The 26241-nt window shown below is 37.9% G+C and overlaps 1 protein-coding gene across 1 annotated transcript; it reads left to right on the top strand.

The window, feature by feature from the left end:
• Positions 1-2355: 2355 nt before the first annotated feature.
• Positions 2356-25044, top strand: LOC122428239 (transmembrane protease serine 11B-like protein). The gene is made up of 10 exons (XM_043448108.1): positions 2356-2504; positions 5242-5357; positions 16058-16176; positions 16275-16342; positions 19460-19620; positions 20305-20343; positions 21120-21294; positions 22238-22497; positions 23240-23382; positions 24173-25044. The coding sequence occupies exons 1-10, from the start codon at positions 2497-2499 to the stop codon at positions 24332-24334; spliced, it is 1251 nt and encodes a 416-aa protein (XP_043304043.1). The 5' UTR covers positions 2356-2496; the 3' UTR covers positions 24335-25044.
• Positions 25045-26241: the final 1197 nt, after the last annotated feature.

The raw sequence follows: 26241 nt of genomic DNA, 5'->3' as shown, positions 1-26241 counted from the left end.
TTCAGTATATGAGCCAGGATAGATGTCTAGATATATACCTAGAAGTGAAACTGCTTAGTTATAGGGAATGTGTGTGTGTGTGCATTAGTCACTCAGCCATGTCTGACTCTAGCCCATAGGGAATACAGTGTTAAAATTAAATAGGTGATGTCAAGCTACTCTGTACAGTTGGTGACTCAATTCTAATTCCTACCATTAATATACGAGAGTTCATTTTGAAATAGAATTCTTAATTTTTAATTTTAGTAGAGTTATTGAATTGTTCTAATGTGCTTCTATAATTATCCATAGATGGTATTAAGCATATTTTATGTTAATGTCCTTCTCTATTTCTTCCATGAATACTCTATTAAAATCTTATCTACATTCTATATTACATTTAAAAAATATTTTATTAATTTTTAGGAGGTCTACCTATTTTTGGATATTAATCATTTTATTTAAGCATATATGTTATTTGATGAACATCTACTGGATACTAAGAACTTTGATAAACATTATGAAAAACAAAAAAATATAAGCTATAGTTTTTGCCTTCAGGTTTAAGTAGCTTATATTTTCATTGGTATGATAGAACCCTCCACAGAACAGATTCAAATAGAAATCAATATGATAATTTATATTAAATTGAAAATGAGTACTGATGATAGTAAATATTAGGGGCCATAAAAAAAGATTAAAGAGAAGGGTTTGGATTAAAGATTAACAATTCCAGGGAAGGGTTTATGAAGGTCATAGCAATTAAGTTGGACCATGAAGCATGGATAAACATTAGATGGTAGAAATGGCAATCCTGGGTGTGTTAATCTTGGAGGTAGGAAAGCACTTGCCATTCAAGGAATGTGTATGTTTTGGTCCTCAGTCATGTCCAACTCTCTGCAACTCCATAGATAGTAGTCCAACAGGCTCCTCTGTCCATGGAATTCTCTAGGCAAGAACACTGGAGTGGGTTGCCATGCCCTTCTCCAGGAGATCTTCCTGACCCAGGGATCAAAACCAGGTTTCTCTGCATTGTGGGCAGATTCTTTACCATTTGAGCTACCCAGGAAGCCATTCAAGGAATAGAACTGTGAGAAATAGCTCAAGGAAAGTCAAGTTTTAGGTAAAGTCATTGTGAGGATAATACAGTGTCCTGTACATTGTATCAAGCACTTGGCCTACATGGTCTCCGTTGATAACAACTGCCTTACATGTACAATCTTCTTAGATTCCATTCTTACTTAAGAGAAAAGGGAAGCTCAGGAAGATTTATGCCAAACAACTAGTTACTGGTGGTCCTGGCCTTGGGACAGAGGTCATGCCCTTCTTGTTAGAGCACGCTGTAATGGAACAGTATTGGTAAAAAGAAATGACATTCTAAAGGACCTTGAATATTAACCAGTGAGGTTTCTATTTTATCCTGAAAGCAAGTGAGAGTTTTGATGATTTTTAAATGAAGAAATGTTATGAATATGTTTTAGGAAGATGAGTCATACCTATTAATATTATCATTCAGGTCAGTGTTCAAAAGTTTCCTCCTCAGAGAGGCCTTTCCTAACCACCATAAAGATAGCCTCCCACCATTTTCTGCCCAATTATTCTGCTTTATTTTCCTTATAGCATTCATAAATATCTCATATTAAGTCTTTACTATTTTCTTGATTCACTTAGTAAAATAATGCTTGACTAGATTAGTTAACTCCACTTCCCATAAGGAATTATCAAAATAGAACTGATGAATCCTATACCAAAACCTACTTCCATCAGTAAATCCATTCCTTCAAAAATGTGCAGAGAGTCCAGGGAGAATTTTTAGATTAAGTGTGTTTCCAATGAGTAATGCTGTGGCAGAATTTTTTTTTAATTGAAGTATAATGGCTTTACAGTATCATGTTAGTTTCTGCTGTACCATGAAGTGAATCAGCTATATGTTTACATATATCCCCTCTCTTTTGAGCCTCCCTCCCATCCCCATCCCACCCTTCTAGGTCATCACAGAGCAACCTGTGTTATATAGAAATTTCCTACTAGCTATCTATTTTACACATGGTAGTGTATATATTATAACAGAATTATTGTATCCGAAAAAAAAAAAAACCACAATGTACATTTAAGTCCTTTGTCAGAGAGTGCTGTGGTAGGTATAGTTGGTTTCACTGAGGAGGAGCCACAGTATCAGGAAAGGGGTAGACAGAATCTGAGTCAGAACACTGATTCACCAATTTGTGGTGATATTTCTTGGGTGGACCTGTCAGATGACCAATCCACATTATGTCTGTCTTAGTATCCAACTCAAAGAGAATTTTCATTTCTTCCTTTAAATCACAGATCCAAGTTGTCATCAACACTTGTTAAACAAGTTTCCTTTTAATTGCTTTCTGCTAGTGCACCCAGCCCTTAAGATCCCAAGTATCACTGTGGTTAGTACATTTACCTGAGAACCACTGATCAGGACAAAAGAAGTACAGAAGTTTCCTTTATCGTTACTAACATCAACAGCCATTATATCAGTACATTATGTACAGGTAAGTGGAGACTTGCTTGACTAAAATTCTGACATAAAAAGGATGAACACTTTCCCCACTATGACTCCCACCCAAGGGTTGCAGTAAAACAATTGAGTTTGAGGGGAATTTGTAATTTTTCCACAGCAGTTTGGATTTCCTATCTGGAGGCAACCCTATTATTTACATGTTGTATCTAGGATCTATAGGTTTCTTTTGTTTGTTTGTTTGTTTTTAGCAATTTGGGGAGTGCTTCAAAAAGCTAACATGCAGCTTAACATTCTGTGAATGAAAAACAATATTAATGTGTGACTGCTTTTTACTTAAAATTTTTTTAACTTTATATTGGAGTATTTAGTTGATTAATAATGTGTTAGTTTCAGATGTACAGAAAAGTGACTCAGTTATACATATATATATGTATCTATTCTTTTTCAAATTCTTTTCCCATTTAGGTTATTACCAAGTATTGAGCAGAGTTCGCTGTGCTACACAGTAGGTCTCTTGTTGGTTATCTATTTTATATTTTTATTTATTAAAAAAATATGATTGCTTTACAATGTTGTGTTATTTACTACAGTACAGCAAAGCGAATTCACTATACATGTACATATATCCCCTCTTTTTTTGGATTTCCTAGCCATTTAGGTCAATGTGTGACTATTTTAAAGTGGAGAGAAGGAAGCAGAGATATAATTTTCTTCTCTCATAAAGCTAATGTCAAATTGTTGTTGGTGGTAATGATTATGAATCCTTCATTTTTGTTTAATATCTGTGGTTTCTGAAGTGCTTTCACGGATATAACTTTCAATCTCACAGTACCATTACTTCATAAGGGTTCCCTATAGAATAATATATAAAATTATGTATTTTTGTCTGTAAAATGTTCATAAACTAGAATAGTGTAACTATGTATAGACATGTGTTACCTCAAGTATCTAATTAGATTACTACTTCATCATGTGAACAATGATTATTCATGCCAACCTTTTAAAAACATGCATGGAGTTTTCATTGCAATGTGTACAATATACCAAAATTAACTGATCCTAATTTATAATATTTATATTATATATTAAACATTATAAATTAGGATAACTGAAATACAAACTCATACTTTACAGAAATATTTCTCTAAAAAATGTGCATCCTAACATAATACTCTTAATTAACTATGCTCCAATATAAAATAAAAATAAATTCATGTAAAAATGTAATTAGAAGGAGCATGCTCAGTCAGGGGATTCCTGGAGAGAAGGATTGGGAGTTTGGGATTAGCATATGCAAACTATTATACATAGAATGGATAAACAACAAAGTCCTACTGTGTGGCACAGGAAACTATATTCAATACCTTCTGATAAACATATTGGAAGAATATGAAAAGAATGTATATATATGTGTAACTGAATCACTTTCCTGTATAGTAGAAATTAACAAAACATTGTAAATCAGCTATATTTGAATGAAATACATTTTTAATTTTTAAAAAAGAAGAGCATGCTCACTGCAATAAAGCATACTAAGAATATTTTTCTTGAGCTAAAGTAAATATTGTTATGTGATTTCTTTTTTATTAAAAATGTTATGATATTTGTAACCCTGATATTTTCTTATTAGTCACATCTTTGGTCTATCAGTTAAGGAAAGAGCATTCACTCACAATTAAAAGTGGAGAAGAAACAAAAAGATTGTTTTGTTCTGTTTCGTTTTGCCTGGAAGTTAGTCATCACCTTTATGCTGGGTGGGTAATATTATTTTTATTTATAGAGCACCTCCTCCTTCTCCATCATTCTGACACTTGTGTGAAGTCCTAAACTGAAAGAATTGAAAGGATTAAGCCATTGTTTCTAAGCACTGCTAATTAGCCAGGAAAGGTTCAAGCCCTAGCTCAGTGAGTAACTTCTCAGGGTGAGGCAATAATCTGATTGCCTGGGGGATCTGGGGGGAATCTTAAAGCATGGTTGCCTCTGCAGGTGCATTTGATGAGACCTTAGGTCTCATCCTGTGCAGTCTGTGGCTGCACAGGAGCTCTGAGTGGTGAAAGACCAAGAGGGAGAAAGGAAACACTGCCAGTGAATGTAAAGACTTCAAAACCATATTTTATCAATTTCAATTTCTTTTCTAGGGCTAGTCCAATGAAATGGGGAAACTCTTACAAGAAAGCTATGTTTTAGATCCTTGCCACAGAGGCTTTGAGAATTCATGGCAGTGAGATGGGCACTGCTCTAATCCAATATGGCACTTCATATTTGTGTGTATTCTTTTGATATAATAAGGACATAGTAAATAATATAGGATCATGATCATAGTATAAAAATTATAATAAACTTAGGCATCAAGAAGTCCCAAGGCACTTCTATTCTTTTCTCTTCCTGGGCCCCCCTAACTGGCAAGGTCTTCACTTGCTAACTTTTTCCACTACCCATTGATCAGGGGAGGGAACTAGTATCTAAGTAAAGGTCACTTGGCATCATCATAACTCCTGAAAAATAATTTCATAGCACAGATCCAGAGAGGTTCAGTCATAAGCTTTAAGGTAAGTTCATAGGCTTCACTTCCTTCTTCCCCTTTCTTCCTTCTTTCCTTCCTCTCTCTTTCCATCCTTTCTTCTTTCCTTCCTTCCTGTCTTCAAATGTCTTTTGCTACTAATGTGTTTAGATTATGGATATTCTAGGGGTGAGCAAGAGAAAATAAATAAAGATTTGGAATGGCTGACTTTTCTAATGTCTTTCTTATTCATATTCTTTACTTGCAGACGAGTGACAGTTCCTCGGCCATCTTTGCCACTGTGGGTGATTGTCCTCATTGTGTTTGGAGTGGTGGCAATCCTAGGAACCACTATTGGTCTTCTAGTTCATTTTCTGGCAGTAGGTTGGTAAAGAATACATTTCTATTTCTTTAAGTTTGTTGCAATTTTCATTTCTATTTCTACAAGACAAACAATTGCAAATAACAAATAATTTCCTTTTAGAAAGGCCATTAATGATCCAAGATCCCAGAAATAAGAATTGTCAACATGTGTCAGTGTATTACAGACATTATTTTGAATATACACAGGCAACATAATGTATGCTTTATAAAGACATGAGTGCATAGATAATTGGTAAAAAGTGAAAGTCTCTCAGTTGTGTCCAACTCTTTGCCACCCCATGGACAACACACCCATGGAATTCTCCAGACCAGAATACTAGAGTGGGTAGCCCTTCCCCTCTCCAGGGTATCTTCCCAACCCAGGTCTCCAACATTGCAGGTGGATTTTTTTACCATCTGAGCCACCAAGATTCTTTACCAGCATAATGTATGCTATATAAAGACATGAGTGTGTGGAAAATTGTTAGATAGGCAGAAAAAGTAATCTACCAAGATAGTATCAAGTGTGTTATTTTATATTGATAATTAAAATATTATACTCATTGTATATGATGAAGAGAGAAGAAAATGGCAACCCACTCCAGTACCCTTGCCTGAAAAATCCCATGGACGGAGGAGCGTGGTAGGCTACAGTCCATGTGATGAAGAGAAATCAAAGAATATTGAATTTTGACTATTTGTTTCTTGATAACAAAGATGTTAACAATTAAAAGTCTTTTTAACATACATTTTGAAAAAGACTTTGAAAAACAAGAGAGAAGTTGGAGTCATTTTCTAAAATCATGTTTTTGTTTTTCTTTTTTTTTGGTAGGTGATTTTTTTTTTTCATTTATTTATATTAGTTGGAGGTTAATTACTTTACAATATTGTAGTGGTTTTTGCCATACATTGACATGAATCAACCATGGATTTACATGTGTTCCCCATCCTGAACCCCCCTCCCACCTCCCACCCCATCCCATCCCTCTGGGTCAACCTAGTGCACCAGCCCTGAGCACTTCTCTCATGCATCAAACCTGGACTGGCGATCTGTTTCACAATTGATAATATTCATGTTTCAATGCTATTCTCTCAGATCATCCCACCCTCACTTTCTCCCACAGAGTCCCAAAGTCTGTTCTATACGTCTGTGTCTCTTTTTCTGTCTTGCATGTAGGGTTATCATTACCATCTTTTTAAATTCCATATATATGTGTTAGTATACTGTATTGGTGTTTATCTTTCTGGCTTACTTCACTCTGTATAATGGGCTCCAGTTTCATCCACCTCATTAGAACTGATTCAAATCTATTCTTTTTATTGGCTGAGTAATATTCCATGGTGTATATGTACCAGGGCTTTCTTATTCATTCGTCTGCTGATGAACATCTAGGTTGCTTCCATGTCCTGGCTATTATAAACAGTGCTGCAATGAACATTGGGGTACACGTATCTCTTTCAGATCTGGTTTCCTCGGTGTGTATGCCCAGGAGTGGGATTGCTGGGTCATATGGCAGTTCTATTTCCAGTTTTTTTAAGGAATCTCCACACTGTTCTCCATAGTGGCTGTACTAGTTTGCATTCCCACCAACAGTGTAAGAGGGTTCCCTTTTCTCCACAGCCTCTCCAGCATTTATTGTTTTGTAGACTTTTGGATAGCAGCCATCCTGACTGGCGTGAAATGGTACCTCATTGTGGTTTTGATTTGCATTTCTAGTTGGATCTCCTTGCAGTCCAAGGGACTCTCAAGAGTCTTCTCCAACACCACAGTTCAAAAGTGTCAATTTTTCGACACTCAGCTTTCTTCACAGTCCAACTCTCACATCCATATATGACCACTGGAAAAACCATAGCCTTGACCAGACAGACCTTTGTTGGCAAAGTAATGTCTCTGCTTTTTAATATGCTGTCTAGGTTGGTCATAACTTTCCTTCCAAGGAGTAAGCATCTTTTAATTTAATGGATGCAGTCACCATCTGCAGTGATTTTGGAGCCCCCAAAAATAAAGTCTACACTGTTTCCACTGTCCCCCCATCTAGTTCCCATGAGGTGATGGGACCAGGTGCCATTATCTTAGTTTTCTGAATATTGAGCTTTAAGCCAACTTTTCCACTCTCCTCTTTCACTTTTATCAAGAGGCTTTTTAGTTCCTCTTCACTTTCTACCATAAGGGTGGTGTCTACTGCATATCTGACATTATTGATATTTCTCCCAGCAATCTTAATTCCAGCTTGTGCTCTTCCAGCCCAGCGTTTCTCATGATGTACTCTGCAAATACTTTAAATAAGCAGGGTGACAATATACAGCCTTGATGTACTCCTTTTCCTATTTGGAACCAGTCTGTTGTTCCATGTCCAGTTCTAACTGTTGCTTCCTGACCTGCATACAGGTTTCTCAAGAGGCAGGTCACGTGGTCTGGTATTCCCATCTCCTTCAGAATTTGGTTGTCTATTCTTGCCTCCTTTGTCGAATATAAGGTGTCCATAGGTTCATGGATTTATCTCTGGGCTTTCTATTTTGTTCCATTGATCTATATTTCTGTCTTTGTGCCAGTACCATACTGTCTTGATGACTGTGGCTTTGTAGTAGAGCCTGAAGTCAGGCAGGTTTATTCCTCCAGTTCCATTCTTCTTTCTCAAGATTGCTTTGGCTATTCGAGGTTTTTTTGTATTTCCATGCAAATTGTGAAATTATTTGTTTTAGTTCTGTGAAAAATACCGTTGGTAGCTTGATAGGGGTTGCATTGAATCTATAGATTGCTTTGGGTGGTATACTCATTTTCTTAATATTGATTCTTCCAATCCATGAACATGGTATATTTCTCCATCTATTTGTTTCATCTTTGATTTCTTTCATCAGTGTTTTATAGTTTTCTATATATAGTTCTTTTGTTTCTTTAGGTAGATATATTCTTAAGTAGTTTATTCTTTTAGTTGCAATGGTGAATGGTATTGTTTCCTTAATTTCTCTGTTTTCTCATTGTTAGTGTATAGGAATGCAAGGGATTTCTGTGTGTTAATTTTATATCCTGCAACTTTACTATATTCACTGATTAGTTCTAGTAATTTTCTGGAAGAGTCTTTAGGGTTTTCTATGTAGAGAATCATGTCTTCTGCAAACAATGAGAGTTTTACTTCTTCTTTTCCAATCTGGATTCCTTTTATTTCTTTGTCTGCTCTGATTCCTGTGGCCAAGACTTCCAAAACTATGTTGAATAGTAGTGGTGAGAGTGGGCATTCTTGCCTTGTTCCCGACTTTAGGGGAAATGCTTTCAACTTTTCACCATTGAGGATAATGTTTGCTGTGGGTTTGTCATATATAGCTTTTATTATGTTGAGGTATGTTCCTTCTGTTCCTACTTTCTGGAGAGTTTTTATCATAAATTGATGTTGAATTTTGTCAAAGACTTTCTCTGCATCTATTGAGATAATCATATGGTTTTTATCTTTCAATTTGTTAATGTGGTGTATTACATTGATTAATTTGCAGATATTAAAGAATCCTTGCATTCCTGAGATAAAGCCCACTTGGTCATGATGTATGATCTTTTTAGTATGTTTTTGGATTCTGTTTGCCAGAATTTTGTTAAGGATTTTTGCATCTATGTTCATCAGTGATATTGGCCTGTAGTTTTCTTTTTTGTGACATCTTTGTCTGGTTTTGGTAATAGGGTAATGGTGGCCTCATGGAATGAGTTTGGAAGTTTACCTTCTTCTGCAATTTTCTGGAAGATTTTGAGCAAGATAGGTGTTAGCTCTTCTTTAAATTTTTGGTAGAATTCAGCTGTGAAGCCATCTGGTTCTGGGCTTTTGTTTGCTGGCAGATTTTTGATTACAGTTTCGATTTCCTTGCTTGTGATGGGTCTGTTAAGATCTTCTATTTCTTCCTGGTTCAGTTTTGGAAAGTTATACTTTTCTAAGAATTTGTCCATTTCTTCCAAGTTGTCCATTTTATTGGCATAGAGCTGCTGGTAGTAGTCTCTTATGATCCTTTGTATTTCAGTGTTGTCTGTTGTGATCTCTCCATTTTCATTTCTAATTTTGTTGATTTGATTCTTCTCCCTTTGTTTCTTGATGAGTCTGGCTAACAGTTTGTCTTCTTTTTGTCTTCTTCTTCTGGGACTCCTATGATTCAAATGTTGGGGTGTTTCACATTGTCCCAGAGGCCCCTGGAGTTGTCCTCATTTCTTTTTATTCTTTTTTCTTTTTTCCTCTCTGCTTCATTTATTTCCACCATTATATCTTCTACCTCACTTATCCTATCTTCTGTCTCCGTTATTCTACTGTTGGTTCCCTCCAGAGTGTTTTTGATCTCATTTATTGCAATATTCATTATTAACTGACTCTTTTTTATTTCTTCTAGGTCCTTGTTAAACATTTCTTGTATCTTCTCAATCCTTGTCTCCAGGCTATTTATCTGTAACTCCATTTTGTTTTCAAGATTTTAGATGATTTTTATTATCATTATTCTAAATTCTTTTTCGGGTAGATTCCCTATCTCCTCCTATTTTGTTTGGTTTGTTGGGCATTTTTCATATTCCTTTACCTGCTGAGTATTTCTCTGCCTTTTCATCTTATTTAGATTGGTGTGTTTGGGGTGGCCTTTCTGTATTCTGGTAGCTTGTGGTTCCTCTTTATTGTGGAGGTTCCTCCCAGTGGGTGGGGTTGGCCAAGTGGCTTGTCAAGGTTTCCTGGTTAGGGGAGTTTGTGTCAGTGTTCTAGTGGGTGGAGCTGAATTTCTTCTCTCTGGAGTGCACTGGAGTGTCCAGTAGTGAGTTTTGAGATGTGTATGGGTTTGGTGTGACTTTGGGCAGCCTGTATATTGATGCTCAGGGCTATGTTCCTGCATTGCTGGAGAATTTGTGTGGTATGTCTTGCTCTGGAACTTATTGGCTTTTGGGTGGAGCTTGGTTTCAGTGTAGGTATGGAGGCTTTTGGATGACCTCTTGTTAATTAATGTTCCCTGTAGTAAGGAGTTCTCTGGTGTTCTCAGGTTTTGGGCTTAATCCTCCTGCCTCTGGTTTTCAGTCTTATTCTTCTAGTAGCCTCAAGACTTCTCTATCCATATAGCACTGATAATAAAATTTCTAGGTTAATGGTGAAAAGATTCTCCACAGTGAGGGACACCCAGAGAGGTTCACAGAGTTATGTGAATAAGAGGAGAGGGAGGAAGGAGATAGAGGTGAGCAGGAGGAGAAAAGGGGGGAATCAAGAGGAGAGACAGATCTAGGCAGCAGTCTGTTCCCTAAGTGTTCTCCGCAGACCAGAACACCCACAGAGATTCACAGAGTTGGGTTGAGAAGAGAAGGGAGAGGGAGGAAATAGAGGTGACCTCCTTTCAAAGACAATGTGCTGCTTTTCTGGGTGCCTGATGTCTTCTGCCAGCGTTCAGAAGTTGTTTTGTGGAGTTTGCTCAGTGTTCAAATGTTCTTTCAATGAATTTGTGGGGGAGAAAGTGGTCTCCCCATCCTATTCCTCCACCATCTAAGGCTAGGTCCAAAATCATGTGTTTTAACTTTAGACATTATGTTATTCATATCCTGCTATGAAAGTTTAAAAATAGGCATACATACTTCTCATCTATCTGTCACACTTCCCAGTAGTTTGTTACCAATATTATTACCTTTCACTGTCAACATTTATAGCACTTTATTTTGGTTTATAATTATAATTACTAGTTGTGAAGTTTTGAATGAATATATTTTCATATTCAAATATTCATATGCTCACCATTACTCCTTTATCCATGACTTTGCTATGCTTGGATATTTTTTTCCTCCTAAGCTTTATATACTTTAGTTGTAAGAATCAAACTGTCACAGCTTTTTATAAAAAAAAAAAAAGCAGGCCCTCCTCCGCTACCCTTATTTCCCATTTCTCAGAGCAACCGTCTTCAATTCTTTAAGTTGATTCTTAACATTGCTATCCCTGGACTTTTCAGCTATTGATATCTATTTACTTTCTACTGTTCATGTCATACTTCACTCCCTGGCTACATGGTTGTTTATTTAGAATTTCTCTTTAGTGACTTTCTAAGAATTATTTTCCACCGTCTACTGGGTTTAACCCCCTAATGCCTGGATTTCTTTTTTATTATTTTATTCACTTGGCCGTGGGCTTCCCTGATAGCTCAGTTGGTAAAGAATCCGCCGGCAGTGCAGGAGACCTCGGTTAGATTCCTGGGTTGGGAAGATCCTCTGGAGAAGGGATAGGCTATCTGCTGAAGTATTTTTGGGCTTCCCTGCTGGCTCAGCTGGTAAAGAATCCACCTGCAAAGCAGGAGACCTGGCTTCGATCTCTGGGTTGGGAAGATCCCCTGGCAAAGGGAAAGACTACCCATTCTAGTATTCTGGCCTAGAGAATTCCATGGACTATATAGTCCTCAGGGTCGCAAAGAGTCGGAAAGCAGCTTTCACTTTCACTTAGTTGTGGAATGTATGTTCCAGAAGCTTTCAAGAAAGTTTACATTTTGACAACTCACATGTCTGAAAACATCAGAACCTACTTTTGACCTTAATTAACAGTATAGAATTCTAGGTTGAAAAACGTTTTCCTTTCTGAATTTTGAAGTTAGAGCTCTATAATCTTCATGCTTTTATAGTTCCTGCCGAGAATTCTGATGACATTTTGATTATAAACTTTTGAATGAAAACTCTTCTCCTACTCTCCCATCTTCTGAAACCTTTTGGATTTTTTTCTTTGTCCCCAGTATTTTGAAATTTCATGGTAATTTGATATAATCTAGGTCTTATTTTCATTCATTGTGCTGACATTTAGTGGGTTCTTTCAATCTATAAACTCATGTGCTTCAGTTCCTGAAATTTTTCTTAGATTATTTCTTTGATAATTTTCTAGCCTTTTTACCCTCTTTCTGGGGCTCCTGTAATTTTTATATTAGACTTCCTAAATGTAGTCTCTAATTTTTTTATCTGTTTCTTTCTATTTTTTCATCCCTTAGTATTTTTAAAAATGACTTTCTTGGTCATTTTCTCAAGTTTATCTTCAAATCTTCTACTGAATTATTTATTTCTGCAGTTATATGTATAACTGCTTTTTAATTATCTAGTTATTCCTTTATATAACATCTTGGTTTTATTTCTTACAAAATTTTCTCCAAATATAATAACCTGTTTTAGTTTTTAGTCTCTTTCCTCAAATGTTTTCTCTGTTTATTTTGGCAATATTTCATATTAGATCTTGTCTCAAATATATATGTTAATCTTTCAGCTCAGTGTCTGCTAATATTTAGGATTGGAGGTTAAAGAGCTGACTGAAGCTCACTCTGAAAGAGATACCTGTTTACAATGATTTTAACTATAGGCTGTGTTATTTAGGTGGTTTTGTTGAGAGAATTCAAGTTACCATTACGCTTAGATATTTTTTCTTGAACTGGTTAGAGTTCTTCGGTAGAAACTTCATTTGTTTTACATGAGCATAGTCTGGGCTGGGGGAAAAATCAAGTGGGGTAGGGGAAGAGTTCAGCATATACATTTTTAGCATGTGCACATGCTTTCAACAGTGTCTCAGTTTCACTAATCCAGAAAATTTAGCATTGGGGAAGACACTGGGATGTAGTTGCTTCAATCATTTCAGTTCAGTTCAATCGCTCAGTCGTGTTCAACTCTTTGCGACCCCATGAATCGCAGCATGCCAGGCCTCTCTATCCATCACCAACTCCCGGAGTTTACTCAAACTTATGTCCATCGAGTCGGTAATGCCATCCAGCCATCTCATCCTCTGTTGTCACCTTCTCCTCCTGCCCCCAATCCCTCCCAGCATCAGGGTCTTTTCCAATGAGTCAACTGTCGCATGAGGTGGCCAAAGTATTGGAGTTTCAGCCTCAGCATCAGTCCTTCCAATGAACACCCAGGACTGATCTCCTTTAGGATGGACTGGTTGGATCTCCTTGCAGTCCAAGGGACTCTCAAGAGTCTTCTCCAACACCACAGTTCAAAAGCATCAATTCTTCGGCACTCAGCTTTCTTCACAGTCCAACTGTCACATCCATATATGACCACTAGAAAAACCATAGCCTTGACTAGAGGGACCTTTGTTGGCAAAGTAATGTCTCTGCTTTTTAATATGCTATCTAGCTTGGTTATAACTTTCCTTCCAAGGAGTAAGTGTCTTTTAATTTCATGGCTGCAGTCATCATCTGCAGTGATTTTGGAGCCCCAAAAAATAAAGTCTGACACTGTTTCCCCATCTATTTCAAATGACGTGATGGGACCAGATGCCATGATCTTGGTTTTCTGAATATTGAGCTTTAAGCCAACTTTTTCACTCTCCTTCACTTGCATCAAGAGGCTTTTTAGTTCCTCTTCACTTTCTGCCATAAGGGTGGTGTCATCTGCCTATCTAAGGTTACTGATATTTCTCCCAGCAATCTTGATTCCAGGTTTTGCTTCTTCCAGCCCAGCATTTCTCATGATGTAATCTGCATATAAGTTAAATAAGCAGGGGGGCAATATACAGCCTTGATGGACTCCTTTTCCTATTTGGAGCCAGTCTGTTGTTCCATGTCCAGTTCTAACTGTTGCTTTCTGACCTGCATACAGATTTCTCAAGACCAGACCACTTGACCTGCCTCTTGAGAAATCTCTATGCAGGTCCAGTGGTCTGGTATTCCCATCTCTTTCAGAATTTTCCACAGTTTATTATGATCCATACAGTCAAAGTCTTTGGCATAGTTAATAAAGCAAAAATAGATGTTTTTCTGGAACTCTCTTGCTTTTTACATGATCCAGCAGATGTTGGCAATTTGATGTTGGCAGATCCTGTGCCTTTTCTAAATCCAGCTTGAACATCTGGAAGTTCACAGTTCATATACTTTCGAAGCCTGGCTTGGAGAATTTTAAGCATTACTTTGCTAGCACATGAGATGAGTGCAATTGTGCGGTAGTTTGAACATTCTTTGGCATTGCCTTTCTTTGGGATTGGAATGAAAACTGACCTTTTCCAGTCCTGTGGCCACTGCTGAGTTTTCCAAATTTGCTGGTATATCGAGGGCAGCACTTTCACAGCATCATCTTTTAGGATTCAAAATAGCTCAACTGGAATTCCATCACCTCCACTAGCTTTGTTCATAGTGATGCTTCCTAAGGCCCACCTGACTTCACATTCCAGGATGTCTGGCTCTAGGTGAGTGATCACACCATTGTGATTATCTGGGTCATGAAGATCTTTTTTGTACAATTCTTCTGTATATTCTTGCCACATCTCCTTATTATCTTCTGCTTCTGTTAGGTCCATACCATTTCTGTCCTTTATTAGCCCATCTTTACATGAAATATTCCCTTGGTATCTCTAATTTTCTTGAAGAGATCTCTAGTCTTTCCCATTCTATTGTTTTCGTCTTTCATATTTTAATTTAATTATGGTGTCTGCCTTTCTGTATTCATAAAGAACTTGTAGTTTAACAATTAAATTTATCATTTAATTATATCCTTATTAGTATCTCATGTATGCTTTTATCCATATTGAGCCTGTTTCTCCCACAAGATAATATTCAAAGGCAATGGTCATACTACAAAACAATGTTAACATTTTTTTTAGTGTTTACTATATGCTGGGCACTACTATCCAGTACCTAGCATATTCCTAGATGCTTACTATCTATCACATATTAGGGGTAAGATGCATTATGTATCAAACAGCATAGTATCTATAAAAATTTAGAAAGAAAATATAATGGATTAGATGTGGGCTTCAGAGTCAGACAGGTCAGAAGGTCAGGTATTGATACTTTGCTCTTTTTAGTAGCTAAGTGATGTTAGGTAAATTACTGAATATTTCTGAGACCACATTTCTCTTGAAAACTGGGTATTCTTCATATGGTTTTTATAAAGTATCTTCACATAGTAGATGCTTAACGGTAATTTTTTTATATATATTTACTTTTTATTTTACTTATTTGGCTGTGCCAGGTCTTAGTTGTAGCACATGGAGATCTTTGATCTTTGTTGCAGCATGCAACATCTTTAGTTGCAGCATGTGGGATCTAGTTCCCTTATCAGGGACCAAACTCAGAGCCTCTGAATTGGGAACACAGAGTCTTAGCCATTGGACTACCAAGGAAGTCCCAACAATTTTTATTTATACTCCAAAAATTGATTATTCTAGACAGATATCATTTATAGAATGTCCTAGCTTTCCTCATAGCTCAGTTGGTAAAGAATCTACCTGCAATGTTGGAGATCCTGGTTTGATTCCTGGATCAGGAAGATCCGCTGGAGAAGGGATAGTCTACGCACTCCAGTATTCTTGGGCTTCCCTTGTGGCTCAGCTGGTAAAGAATCTGCCTGCAATGTGGGAGACCTAGGTTTGATCCCTGGGTTGGGAAGATTCCCCTGGAGAAGGGAATGGGCTACCCACTCCAGTATTCTGACCTGGAGAATTCCATGGACTATACAGTCCATGGGGTAGCAAAGGGTCGGACTCGACTGAGCCACTTTCAATTTCACTTTCATCTGTGTCAATCAAGATATAACTCTTCTTTCTGACCTTTGTCTGATATAGATCTGCTCCATTATTGGTCTTACAAATACTTTCTGCAAAGCACAGTTTATCTAATCAACTGCCCCAGAAAGGTTCACAAGGCTTATCAATATATAATATGAACGCATTATTTACTATTAATAGCTGGTATTACCTTGTAATCTATATCTGGATTTGCAATCCACTTCACTTAAATAATCATTGGATCATTTCCTTATCTCACAGAAAACAAGACCTACTATTACCAAGGTAGCTTTAAAGTGCTGAATATCCCAAATAATAGAAATTATGGAAAGGAGACATCACCAGAAAATAACTATCTTAGCAAAATTCTTGAGACGAAGGTAAATTAGTATTTTCTTCTATTTAGTTCATTGTTAATTCTCTGAAACATAAATTTATTACTGAGATTTGATATTTGACTCTATGTTCTCTTTAACAGATGTCTGATGCATTTCAGAGTTCTAGCATTTACAGACAATACATCAGCTCTCAAGTCATCACACTGGTGTAAGTAACTAATAACTGTTAGAAAAGATACCAACCTATCACCTATATCATTATATTTCAAATACCACTATAAAAGGAGTCTGTTGACAGATTACAATCATTAGCCAGTAAGTTACTAATGAATGACATCATCCTAAGCTAAATATCAGGCTAATTGTTTAGCACACAACTAAAGCAAAGTTTGAGCTATTTAGTGAAGTTCATTTTTAGTGACACTGAGAATACATTATTTCTTAAATTACATATGAATCATTTCTCTAGTATTTAAAGTTTTTATGTTCAGCAAATACTAACTGGTCTCTTAGACCAATGTTTGACGGTATAACATTTTTATTTAGCTGTAACATAAATACATATCCTGTTTTTTCATGTTTTTCTATTCTTGTAAGTTAGTTCAACACCTTGGAGAACTGCCCTAGAGTTCTTTTAGGGTAGAAAAGAGCATATCTATACCAGACTTTGATGCCAAGAAAATCCTTTTAGTGGCCACAACAGGAAGCAAAATAACTGTGCTGTGTTTTCTGCACAAGTTTGCAGAAATATGGACTAGCTAATGGAGCTCTGTGTGCTGTACTTCATCACTGTTGTGTCTGATTCTTTGTGACCCCATGGACTGTAGCCCACCAGGCTCCTCTGTCCATGGGGACTCTCCAGGCAAGAATACTGGAATGGGTTGCTATGGCTTCCTCCAGGGAATCTTCCCAACCCAGGGATCAAACCCAGGTCTCCCACATTGCACGTGGATTATTTACTGTCTGAGCCACCAGGTAAGCCCAAGAATGCTGGAGTGGGTAACCTATCCCTTTTCCAGGGGATCTTCCCGATCCAGGAATTGAACTGGAACTCATATATTGCCGGCAGATTCTTTACCAGCTGAGCCACCAGGAAAGTCCAGTGGAGCTCTGGAATAGGAGTTAAACAACCTGATGCAGCTTTGCTACTTAGTAACCCTCAAGTCTTGAATGAATCACTACATCACTCTGACTCTGCTTCCCTGTCTGTGAATAGCGATAATAACACATACACTGCATTCCTCATAAAACTATACTCACGATCAAAAAAGATAATGTGTATGGAAATATTTGCAAGTAAACACTTTTCCAATGAAGGCTATTATTGCTTTTACCTTAATCAAGGCCACCAGACTATGTCTGCCCTTCTTCCGCTGCTCCTGGAACTCAAGTGGACTCCTAGAATTGCAGGATGGTTCAAAAGCTCAACTAGAATTAATTTTGGGAATCGGTTTAATTTTTTTTTTTTTATTCTTTTTTGGGAATTGATTTTAGTATTGGAAACAGTGGGAGGCTAACACTAAAGGGTATCTTTCAAACAGGACTGCAACCACCCTAAGGCTTTTGCTTGGTTTTCCCACACATGTAACTTTGGGTATCTATAGGAAGTGTGAGCCCATGGAAAGCGATGGAGAGGCTACAGGTCCAAGGTTTTCATTTGGGCACACCTTGCCGATGGCTCAGACAGTAAAGAATCTGCCTGCAATGTGGGAGACCCAGGTTCAATCTCTGGGTCTGGAAGATGCCCTGGAAAAGGGAATAGCAACCCACTCCAGTATTCTTGCCTGGGAAATTCCATGGACAGAGGAGCCTGGTGTGCTACAGTCAGTGGGGTCACAAAGAGACACGACTGAGCTTCTAATACTTTTGACTTTCAACTGCTACTATAATCAAACTTGTATTAGCTGAGTGCTACCTAGGAATGACTATTTATTTATATAACAAAAGATAATCATTCATTAGAAAAATCTAAAGCATAATAATACCACTTCGGACACTGACCTCAGAGATGCTTGACAATTCTTACAAGTCCATTAGCCAGCCTCTTGGACTGTCCCCACCTGCATTCCAATACCAACCAAATCTGTCCTGAACATGACAGTCAGGTTAATCTTCCACAAGCACAGCTTTATTCAACAACTTCTCTTTACCACTACCCCTTGGCTAACATTCAAATCCTCTTCCATCTGAGCTCAGTCTCCTAGACACTGTCGTCACTGACTAACTTGGCATAGAGACAAAGTGCATAGTGTAATGGGCCTGGATTAGGGAGTCAGTTGTAGTGTATCTGGATCTTAGTTTAATTATTGTGTAATCTTTAGCACATTGCATGTTTATGTGCTCAGTTATGTCTGACTCTTTGAGACGCCATGGACTGTAGCCTATCAGGCTCCCCTCTTCATGGGATTTTCCAGGCAAGAATACTGGAGTGGATTGCCATTCCCTTCTCCAGGGAATATTCCCAACCCAGAGATTGAACCTGGGAAACCTGCATTAGCAGGAAGATTCTTTGCCACTGTACCGCCAGGGAAGCCTCTGAACACATTAGGTAGACTTTCAAAGTCTCAAGTTTTCCTTGTCTGCAAAAGGAAGGTAATGACACCTAAGGTGCAGGGTTGTTGTGGAGACTAAGTGTGATAATAAATGTGATAACATAGTACCTGGAACACAGAAGATACACAGTAAATGCTAATTAATATTATTGCTATCCAGTTATTCTGCAGTACTATTCCTCCTTTGCTCTGCCTGATAAGCAATTTTTGCTTGATGATGAAACAGTGATAAAAATATTTTAAGGTCTAGTGTGTATGTTACCTCTTCAATAAAAATTTCTCTGATACTTTAAGTAAACCATGACTTGCCTTATTTTCAGATAAGATAAACATCTTATTGCTTTGCCTCATTTATTATAAGTCATTTGTATAGATGTCATCTCTCTTAGAAATCTGGAAACCTCTTGAGAGTAGGAACTATGTTATAGTCACCCTTGTATCACCCCATAACACCTCATCACTTTTCATAGCAGCTCAATAAATGACTGATGAATGTAGGAATAAATGATCCCAGTTCCTGTGTGATACTTCTACTCTGTGCCTCAAGCCTTTCCTACATTTTTAGATGTGTAGAACCACTTGTCTTCTAAACTGAATAGCTGTATGCACACTGTCACCCAGCAAACGTAGGCAGCTGGATGATCCTGTGATTGACTTAAGGTGAAGGTACTACACACAGCTACAAAAGAACAGAAGTGAAAATATAAGAGTTCAGGGAATAAAGACATAATGCTCGTTTTTAGCAACATATGAAACCTTTACTGTGTTTTTAGTCCTGCTGACGACAGTGTGACAGCACATATATGGCTCGTATTCAAGGCGCCCAAATCAGTGAAGGAAAACACAAGAAGAGGAATTGAAAGCATCTTACGTCAAATGCTGAAGAACCACTCAGGATCCTTGACTACAGATCCTGATTCGCTTACACTTGAGGGTAAGCTTATGTTCTAGATGGAAGCAGTGTTACTTTCATCTTTTTATCCTGGACATATATCACAAGCCCCAGGCACAAAGCTGATTCTCATTTTTTAAAAGAAAAGTCATGGTTTTATATCAGAGCAACAGTTTGTATTCTTCATTATTAAAACACACTTAGATCATAATAATGCCACACCTTAAAACTGGTTCTCTGAGGGGAAAGCTGCTCTTTATTCTAAAGTAAGTAGTAAAACGTTGAACAATCCTTATAGTAGTGATGTATTCTTGTATTCTTTTCATGATCTCCTATGACTTTCAGACATAGGATTCGATCAGCCATTATAAGACAAGTCAATTTTTAAAAGTTATTTTTGTTTACTGACAGGAATCAGGTTCACCTGGAGGTCTTCCTGTTCTTCAAATGAAATATACTAGTAACTTTCCACTTTGAATGATATAGAATACAATCCCAATTAAATAAAAAGACGTTTCTCATGTGGAACTATGAAGATGGTATTTCCATATCTCACATTCATATATAGTAAAAGATCAATTCAAATAAGCCAATATTTTCTCCTTTCTGTTGACACTTTATCCTGAGATTCAAAATGATTTCTCTCTGGACCTACCATCACCAGCCCCAGGGTCAGTGACTAATGCTAGTCATTAAATTTACAATGGGCCTTTTCTTCTATTTCAGAAATCAGTAAGGTCAAAGCTGAAAAGATAATCAACAACCGTAAGTTCAGATACTTTTTAATTAAATGTATGTGATGATGTAAAACATATCAATCAAGATTTGTTATTCTGAATCAGACAGTTCTAATTGTTTTACATGTAACTCATTCAATCCTCACAACAATCCTAGATAAGTATTATTATTTCTTTTGGAAGGACTGATGCTGAAAAGCTGAAGCTCCAATATTTTGTCACCTGATGTGAAGAGTAAACTCATAGGAAAAGATCCTGATACCGTGAAAAATTAAAGGCAAAAGGAGAAGGGTTAGATAGCATCACTGACTCAATGGACATGAATCTAAGCAAACTCTGGGAGACAGTGGAGGACAGAGGAGCCTGGGCAACCATAGTCCATGGGGTCACAGAGAGTTAGATGCGATTTAGCAACTGAACAACAAAAATTATTATTCCACTTTAGAGATGAGGAAACTGAAGCATAAAGAAGTGAAGTAATTTCCTCAAGTTCATCCAGCTTGTAAATGATGGGGCCGGAATTCAGACCACGGAGTCTGGTTGCAGCGTCCACGTACTTAATGGTGTCTTTATACGCCTTGCACAGTTTCCATATCCTCCAAGTGCTGAAGAGTCTTGGAGATACTATGATGGGTAGGAAGGTGATCCAGGGGTTGCTAGTGATTCCTGTGTAGATTGCATTCTGTTCCTTTCAGTGAGAGACATTGTCAGATAGAACACAAGGATAACTCAGCTCAACCTCAGTTTTGTAGTCAAACAGGATCTTTCTATTCTCAACAGTATAACACTGACTCTTCCTGACAGGCTGTGGGAGACGACCAAGGATGTCAGCTACCTATGATAGAATCAAGGGTGGATCCACTGCTCAGGAAGGAGAGTGGCCCTGGCAAGCAAGTCTCAAAAAAAATGGCAAGCACTACTGTGGGGCATCTTTGATCAGTGACAGATATCTGGTGACTGCAGCTCACTGCTTTAAAAAGTAAGTTCATCATATTGCTTGAGGTTAGGGCTTCCCTGGTGGCTCAGACAGTTAAAGACTGCCTGCAGTGCAGGAGTCCTGGGTTTGATCCCTGGGTCGGGAAGAACCCCTGGAGAAGGGAATAGCTACCCACTCCAGTACTCTTAACCTGGAGAATTCCATGGAAAGAGGAGGCTGGTGGGCTACAGTATGTGGGGTTGCAAAGAGTCGGACACAATTGAGTGACTAAGACTTTATTTTAGGGAGGCTAAATGTCCAGTTTACACCTGTTATCCCAGGGTATTCAGCAATAGGATTCCTTCTCATTCCCAAGTGTTCTGGTTTGAAACACAAATCATATGATAAGCCAATCTAAGGCTTTCCTACCTTATCAGTAAGATTGGAAAAAGTAATTCATTCTTGACATCTTATTTCGCACATGATTCTTATCTCTCATCACTTCATACTGCAGACATCCCAAATGACTTGCAATTATTATCACACATAATCCTATTTCATACCTCCTTCCCACTCTCCACCTGCCTGTCTCCTTCTCTTCTTGTCTTTTAGGCAAGATTGACTTAGTTCTATAGTCTCATCAAAATGCTACTTTTCCTAAGAAATCGTCCAGTCCCTAGAGCATACAGATTTAAGTCCTCCTATTTTGTGGTCACACAACCATTTAGGCAATGATAACTTTTTGTGTTCATGCCCATCTTTCATTAGATTTAAATTTCTTTAAGGCATGAACTATTTAATTTCTACATCTTAATCATCTTACATAGTGTAGGTATAGGGACTCGAAGATTTTTCAAGTGAATTTTAAAAAATCAGATTGTATCACTGCTAATGGCTTGCAAGGCAAGAAATTGTCATCAATGTCATGAAAAGACTATAACAGATGCAACCTGTACCTCTATTTCTCTGAAATAAATGCAAAATACATGATTTTTGTTTCTTTTAGTTCACGAGATCCAAGGAACTATACTGTCACCTTTGGCACCAAAGTAAATCTCCCCTATATGCAACACTATGTTCAGCAAATTTTTATTCATGAAAACTACATCAAGGGTGAACTTCATGATGATATTGCAGTTATATTGCTTACTGAAAAAGTTTTATATAAGAACGATGTCCATTCAGTTTGTCTTCCTGAAACCACACAGATTTTTCCACCAGGTGAAGGAGTTGTTGTCACAGGATGGGGAGCACTTTCACATGATGGTAAGTTAAGTTTTGAGTAGGAACTTAATATGCAAGGTACAAAAGAAACAAGGGGAAAAAAATGATCTAGGGACAGAACGAAAGGATCATTTACCCCTGGAGGCCCAGTACTTCCAGGAAATGGTTCAAGGAAGGTGCATATGAAGTTATGACTTTGCAAATCCTGGATTTGGAACATTCCAAGGAGGCCAGTTTGGTAGTGTAAGCTCCTTGACCTGGAGAACCTAACTAAAAAGGTGCTGCTGCAAAGATGTAAGAAGGGAAATAAGGACAAAGAAAGACAGCATTAGAAAGATGTTTCAAACTATTCTTTAAAAATTTCTTTTTCTTTGGTTTGAGTGAGGGAAAGGGGTATTTTCATTCTTAGAATGTGAAAGTGAAGTTGCTCAGTCATGCCTGACTCTTCAAAATCCCATGGACTATAGCCTACTAGGCTCCTCCGTCCATGGGATTTTCCAGGCAAGAGTACTGGAATGGGTTGCCATTCCCTTCTCCAGAGGATCTCCCCAACCTAGGGATAACCCGGGTCTCCTGCATCACTGGCGGACACTTTACCATCTGGGCCACCAGGGAAGCCCAATTCTTTACAAATCTCTTTTTCTTTGGTTTGAGTGATGGAAAGGGGCTTTTTCACTCTTAAAAAAAAGTCAAGTACACGTCTTATATAGAGACAACAAAGCTAGTTTTCCATCCTGCTCTGCTAAAGAGCAGCTCTTTTGCTGATAATGTTTGTGTTCCTTAGGTGCATACCCAGTATTACTTCAGAAAGCACCTGTGAAGATAATTGATACAAACACTTGTAATGCTCGGGAAGGATATAATGGGATGGTACAAGACACAATGCTATGTGCTGGGTACATAGAAGGAAATATTGATGCATGCCAGGTAAGTCCGGACATTATTCACACTGACCATATAGTATACAAGCAACTATTATTTTATGTAAATTATCAATATGCAAGTAATTCTGTGCTTCAGTTAATTTACTTTTTACAATCCAGTCAAACTCCCTCTCGGCTCTGGGGCTAAAGTAATTGTCTCCTACATGCCACATGTGCTTGTAAGTGTTTAACAAATACATGTTGGACTTACTCCGAGTTAAGCACTGACTGAAGTCCTTCACAAATATGAATCCACTTAATCCTCATCACAACTTTGTGATGTAGATGTTATCACTACTATCATTTTATAGATGAGGAAATCGAGGCAGAGGAAGGTAATTTGCAAAAGGTCACAAAGCTAGCATGTGGGAGAACAGGTATATAAACCAAAATAGCCTATCATTACAGTCCATACTCTTAGCCATATTTCACTAAATTCTCAGTCTCAGAAATGTTTAAATTACTTCTAGACTATTTCTTTTACTTTGTAGCCTCATGGCTACAGTTTTGTTACATTTCTCAGATATGAAGCCTGCTACTCCAAAGATATCCATAATATATGTCTCCCAAAGCTTTCTCATGGAACACTTATCAGTTCATACTTCAGGACTCAAGTTTCCCCCAAAGAACCCCAGGGAATATATAGGCTAGTCCATCACAGTTGAGGTTAGATTTACATCATACACCCTACAGTCTCTATGAAGAGTGAACCACAAGCTCATCTGGGCTTACTACTTTGTGTATGTAAAGTATCTGGAAGTAAATTCTCCATAATGACAAATATTTTTATTTAGGGTGACTCTGGAGGACCACTAGTTCATCCCAACTCTCGAAATATTTGGTACCTTGTTGGAATAGTGAGCTGGGGAGCAGAATGTGGTACAATCAATAAACCAGGAGTCTATACACGAGTGACTGCCTACCGCAACTGGATTGCCTCAAAGACTGGTATCTAAGAGGAGAGCATCTTGTAGACACTGTTTTAGGTCATTTTTGCCTCTTACTTCTAAGCCTTATTTAACATGTATTTTAAATTGATGTGTATAATAATTATTGTGAAATAACTGTGGTCCTGAGGGAATATTTATGAACTTTAAGCAGACTCGACTAGACAGAACAAAAAATCTCATGTTTAGTTGAGAAAAGCCTAACTAAATAAAATGTTCCTATCAAAATTAACCATTACTATTTGTTTTCTATTTCTCGTGCCCACATCACAGTTATCTCTCCACACCATAACACTCTTGGTTTTAGTCATTCAGACTTTCTGGAATTGAGAAAATATGTCCTTGTCCACTGCAAGTTAGCAAGCCTCACTCTAGGAAACTGAAACCAATACCTTCTGAGAGTTGGTTGGAACACACTGTATATGCCTTCCTTTCTATCTTTTGTGGAAGGGATGTAGCTGTGAACTAAATCTGGTCTGAATTTAGGCATGGCTTAGAGAGTCTCCTATTTGTCATGGGGTCTTGATCAACTCTTGAAATCACTGTTTAAGAATTTCACCATAAGCAAAATTAGGCAAAACAACACCTTTTTGACTTACAGAAACCAGGTACACTAATTCTGCTGTGTTCATACAGGCTTCTGTGGAGATTCTTCATTTGTAACATGTAAAAAAAGAGTAGATATGAACCATGAAAGTATATTTTAATTAAAACAAATTTAAAAGCAAACTCTCTTTGTTCAATATGACAATTTTTTTTTCTTTTCTTTTTCTTCTTTTTTGTTTTTTTTTTTTGTTGTTTGTTTGTTTGTTTGTTCTCTAGTCTTTTACTATTGACCTTCTCTCTCTCTCCTTTTTTTTCCCTGTTATTCTTGCCACTTGGTTCACAACTTGTGAACCCTCTCCAGGGTGGTAAAAAAGCTACCTTGTTCATTCTATTAATTTCTGAGAGCTTAATATTGAAACTCGAACTAAAAATCTTAATTTATCTACTTAAACAATTGTAATATATAGTGGAACTATATGTAATTTAGTTCTGTGTTTTCCAAATCTCTAGTAAATTTGTTATCATATTTTACTAATTTAAAAAATAAAAAAGAAAGATAAAAAGCAAAAAAGAAATTGTCTTCAAGGCTGGAGAGAGAGGCTTGGGCAAGTGGCGGGGGGAGTAAGTGGTAGGGAGGTTGGGGGGTGGGGAAACAGTGGGTGTGGCCCTCAAAGGGCCCTGGAGGCTGGAGGCTCCTGGACACACTTGAGGATGATGCTGGCCCAGCCTCAGCAGAACTGAGGCTCCAGACAGCCTGTGGAGTTTGGTCTGGTGATCACACACAATCTGAATGAATTTCAGCTTGGAGTCTAGGAAGTGGCTCTCCAGGAAGCCACAGAGGTTACAGGCAGAGCCCAGGCATGCCTCCTCTCCCAGGGCAAGGCAGTTTGCACAGTGGGCAGGCTGCCTCCCCACACAGCAGGATTTCCTGGGGTTGGTGGCCATGCAGGTCTTGCATCTTCAAGAGATGCTGGGTGCCTGTGCACTGCTGGATCAACTCATGGAAAAAGCCATCTGGGGGTCATTGTCTAGTGGGAAGGCAGGCCCAGAAGGAGAGAGGTGAGCCAGACCCACAGGAGCAGGTTGACCAGCACTGAAGGTGGCCTCTGTTTGGGAGGAATATGTCTACCTGGTCTGGGGGCTTATGGTTTGTGGGCGTCTAGGAGCCAACCTCACACCCCAAATGGTGATGGAATAACCAAGAAGACAGCTCCAGAGTCAGAGATGTAGAAAATAAATTTATAGTGACCAGAGGAGAAAGAGGAGGGAGGAGGGATAAGTTGGGAGATGGGGATTGACATATACCTACTACTACATATAAAATAGATAAGGACCCACTGTATAGCCCAGGGAACTCCACTCAATACTCT

Source organism: Cervus canadensis, chromosome 26, assembly GCF_019320065.1.
Source record: "Cervus canadensis isolate Bull #8, Minnesota chromosome 26, ASM1932006v1, whole genome shotgun sequence".
NCBI classification, from domain to species: domain Eukaryota; kingdom Metazoa; phylum Chordata; class Mammalia; order Artiodactyla; family Cervidae; genus Cervus; species Cervus canadensis.
Note: the sequence above shows the minus strand (reverse complement) of the source record. Positions and strands in the feature narration are given on the sequence as shown.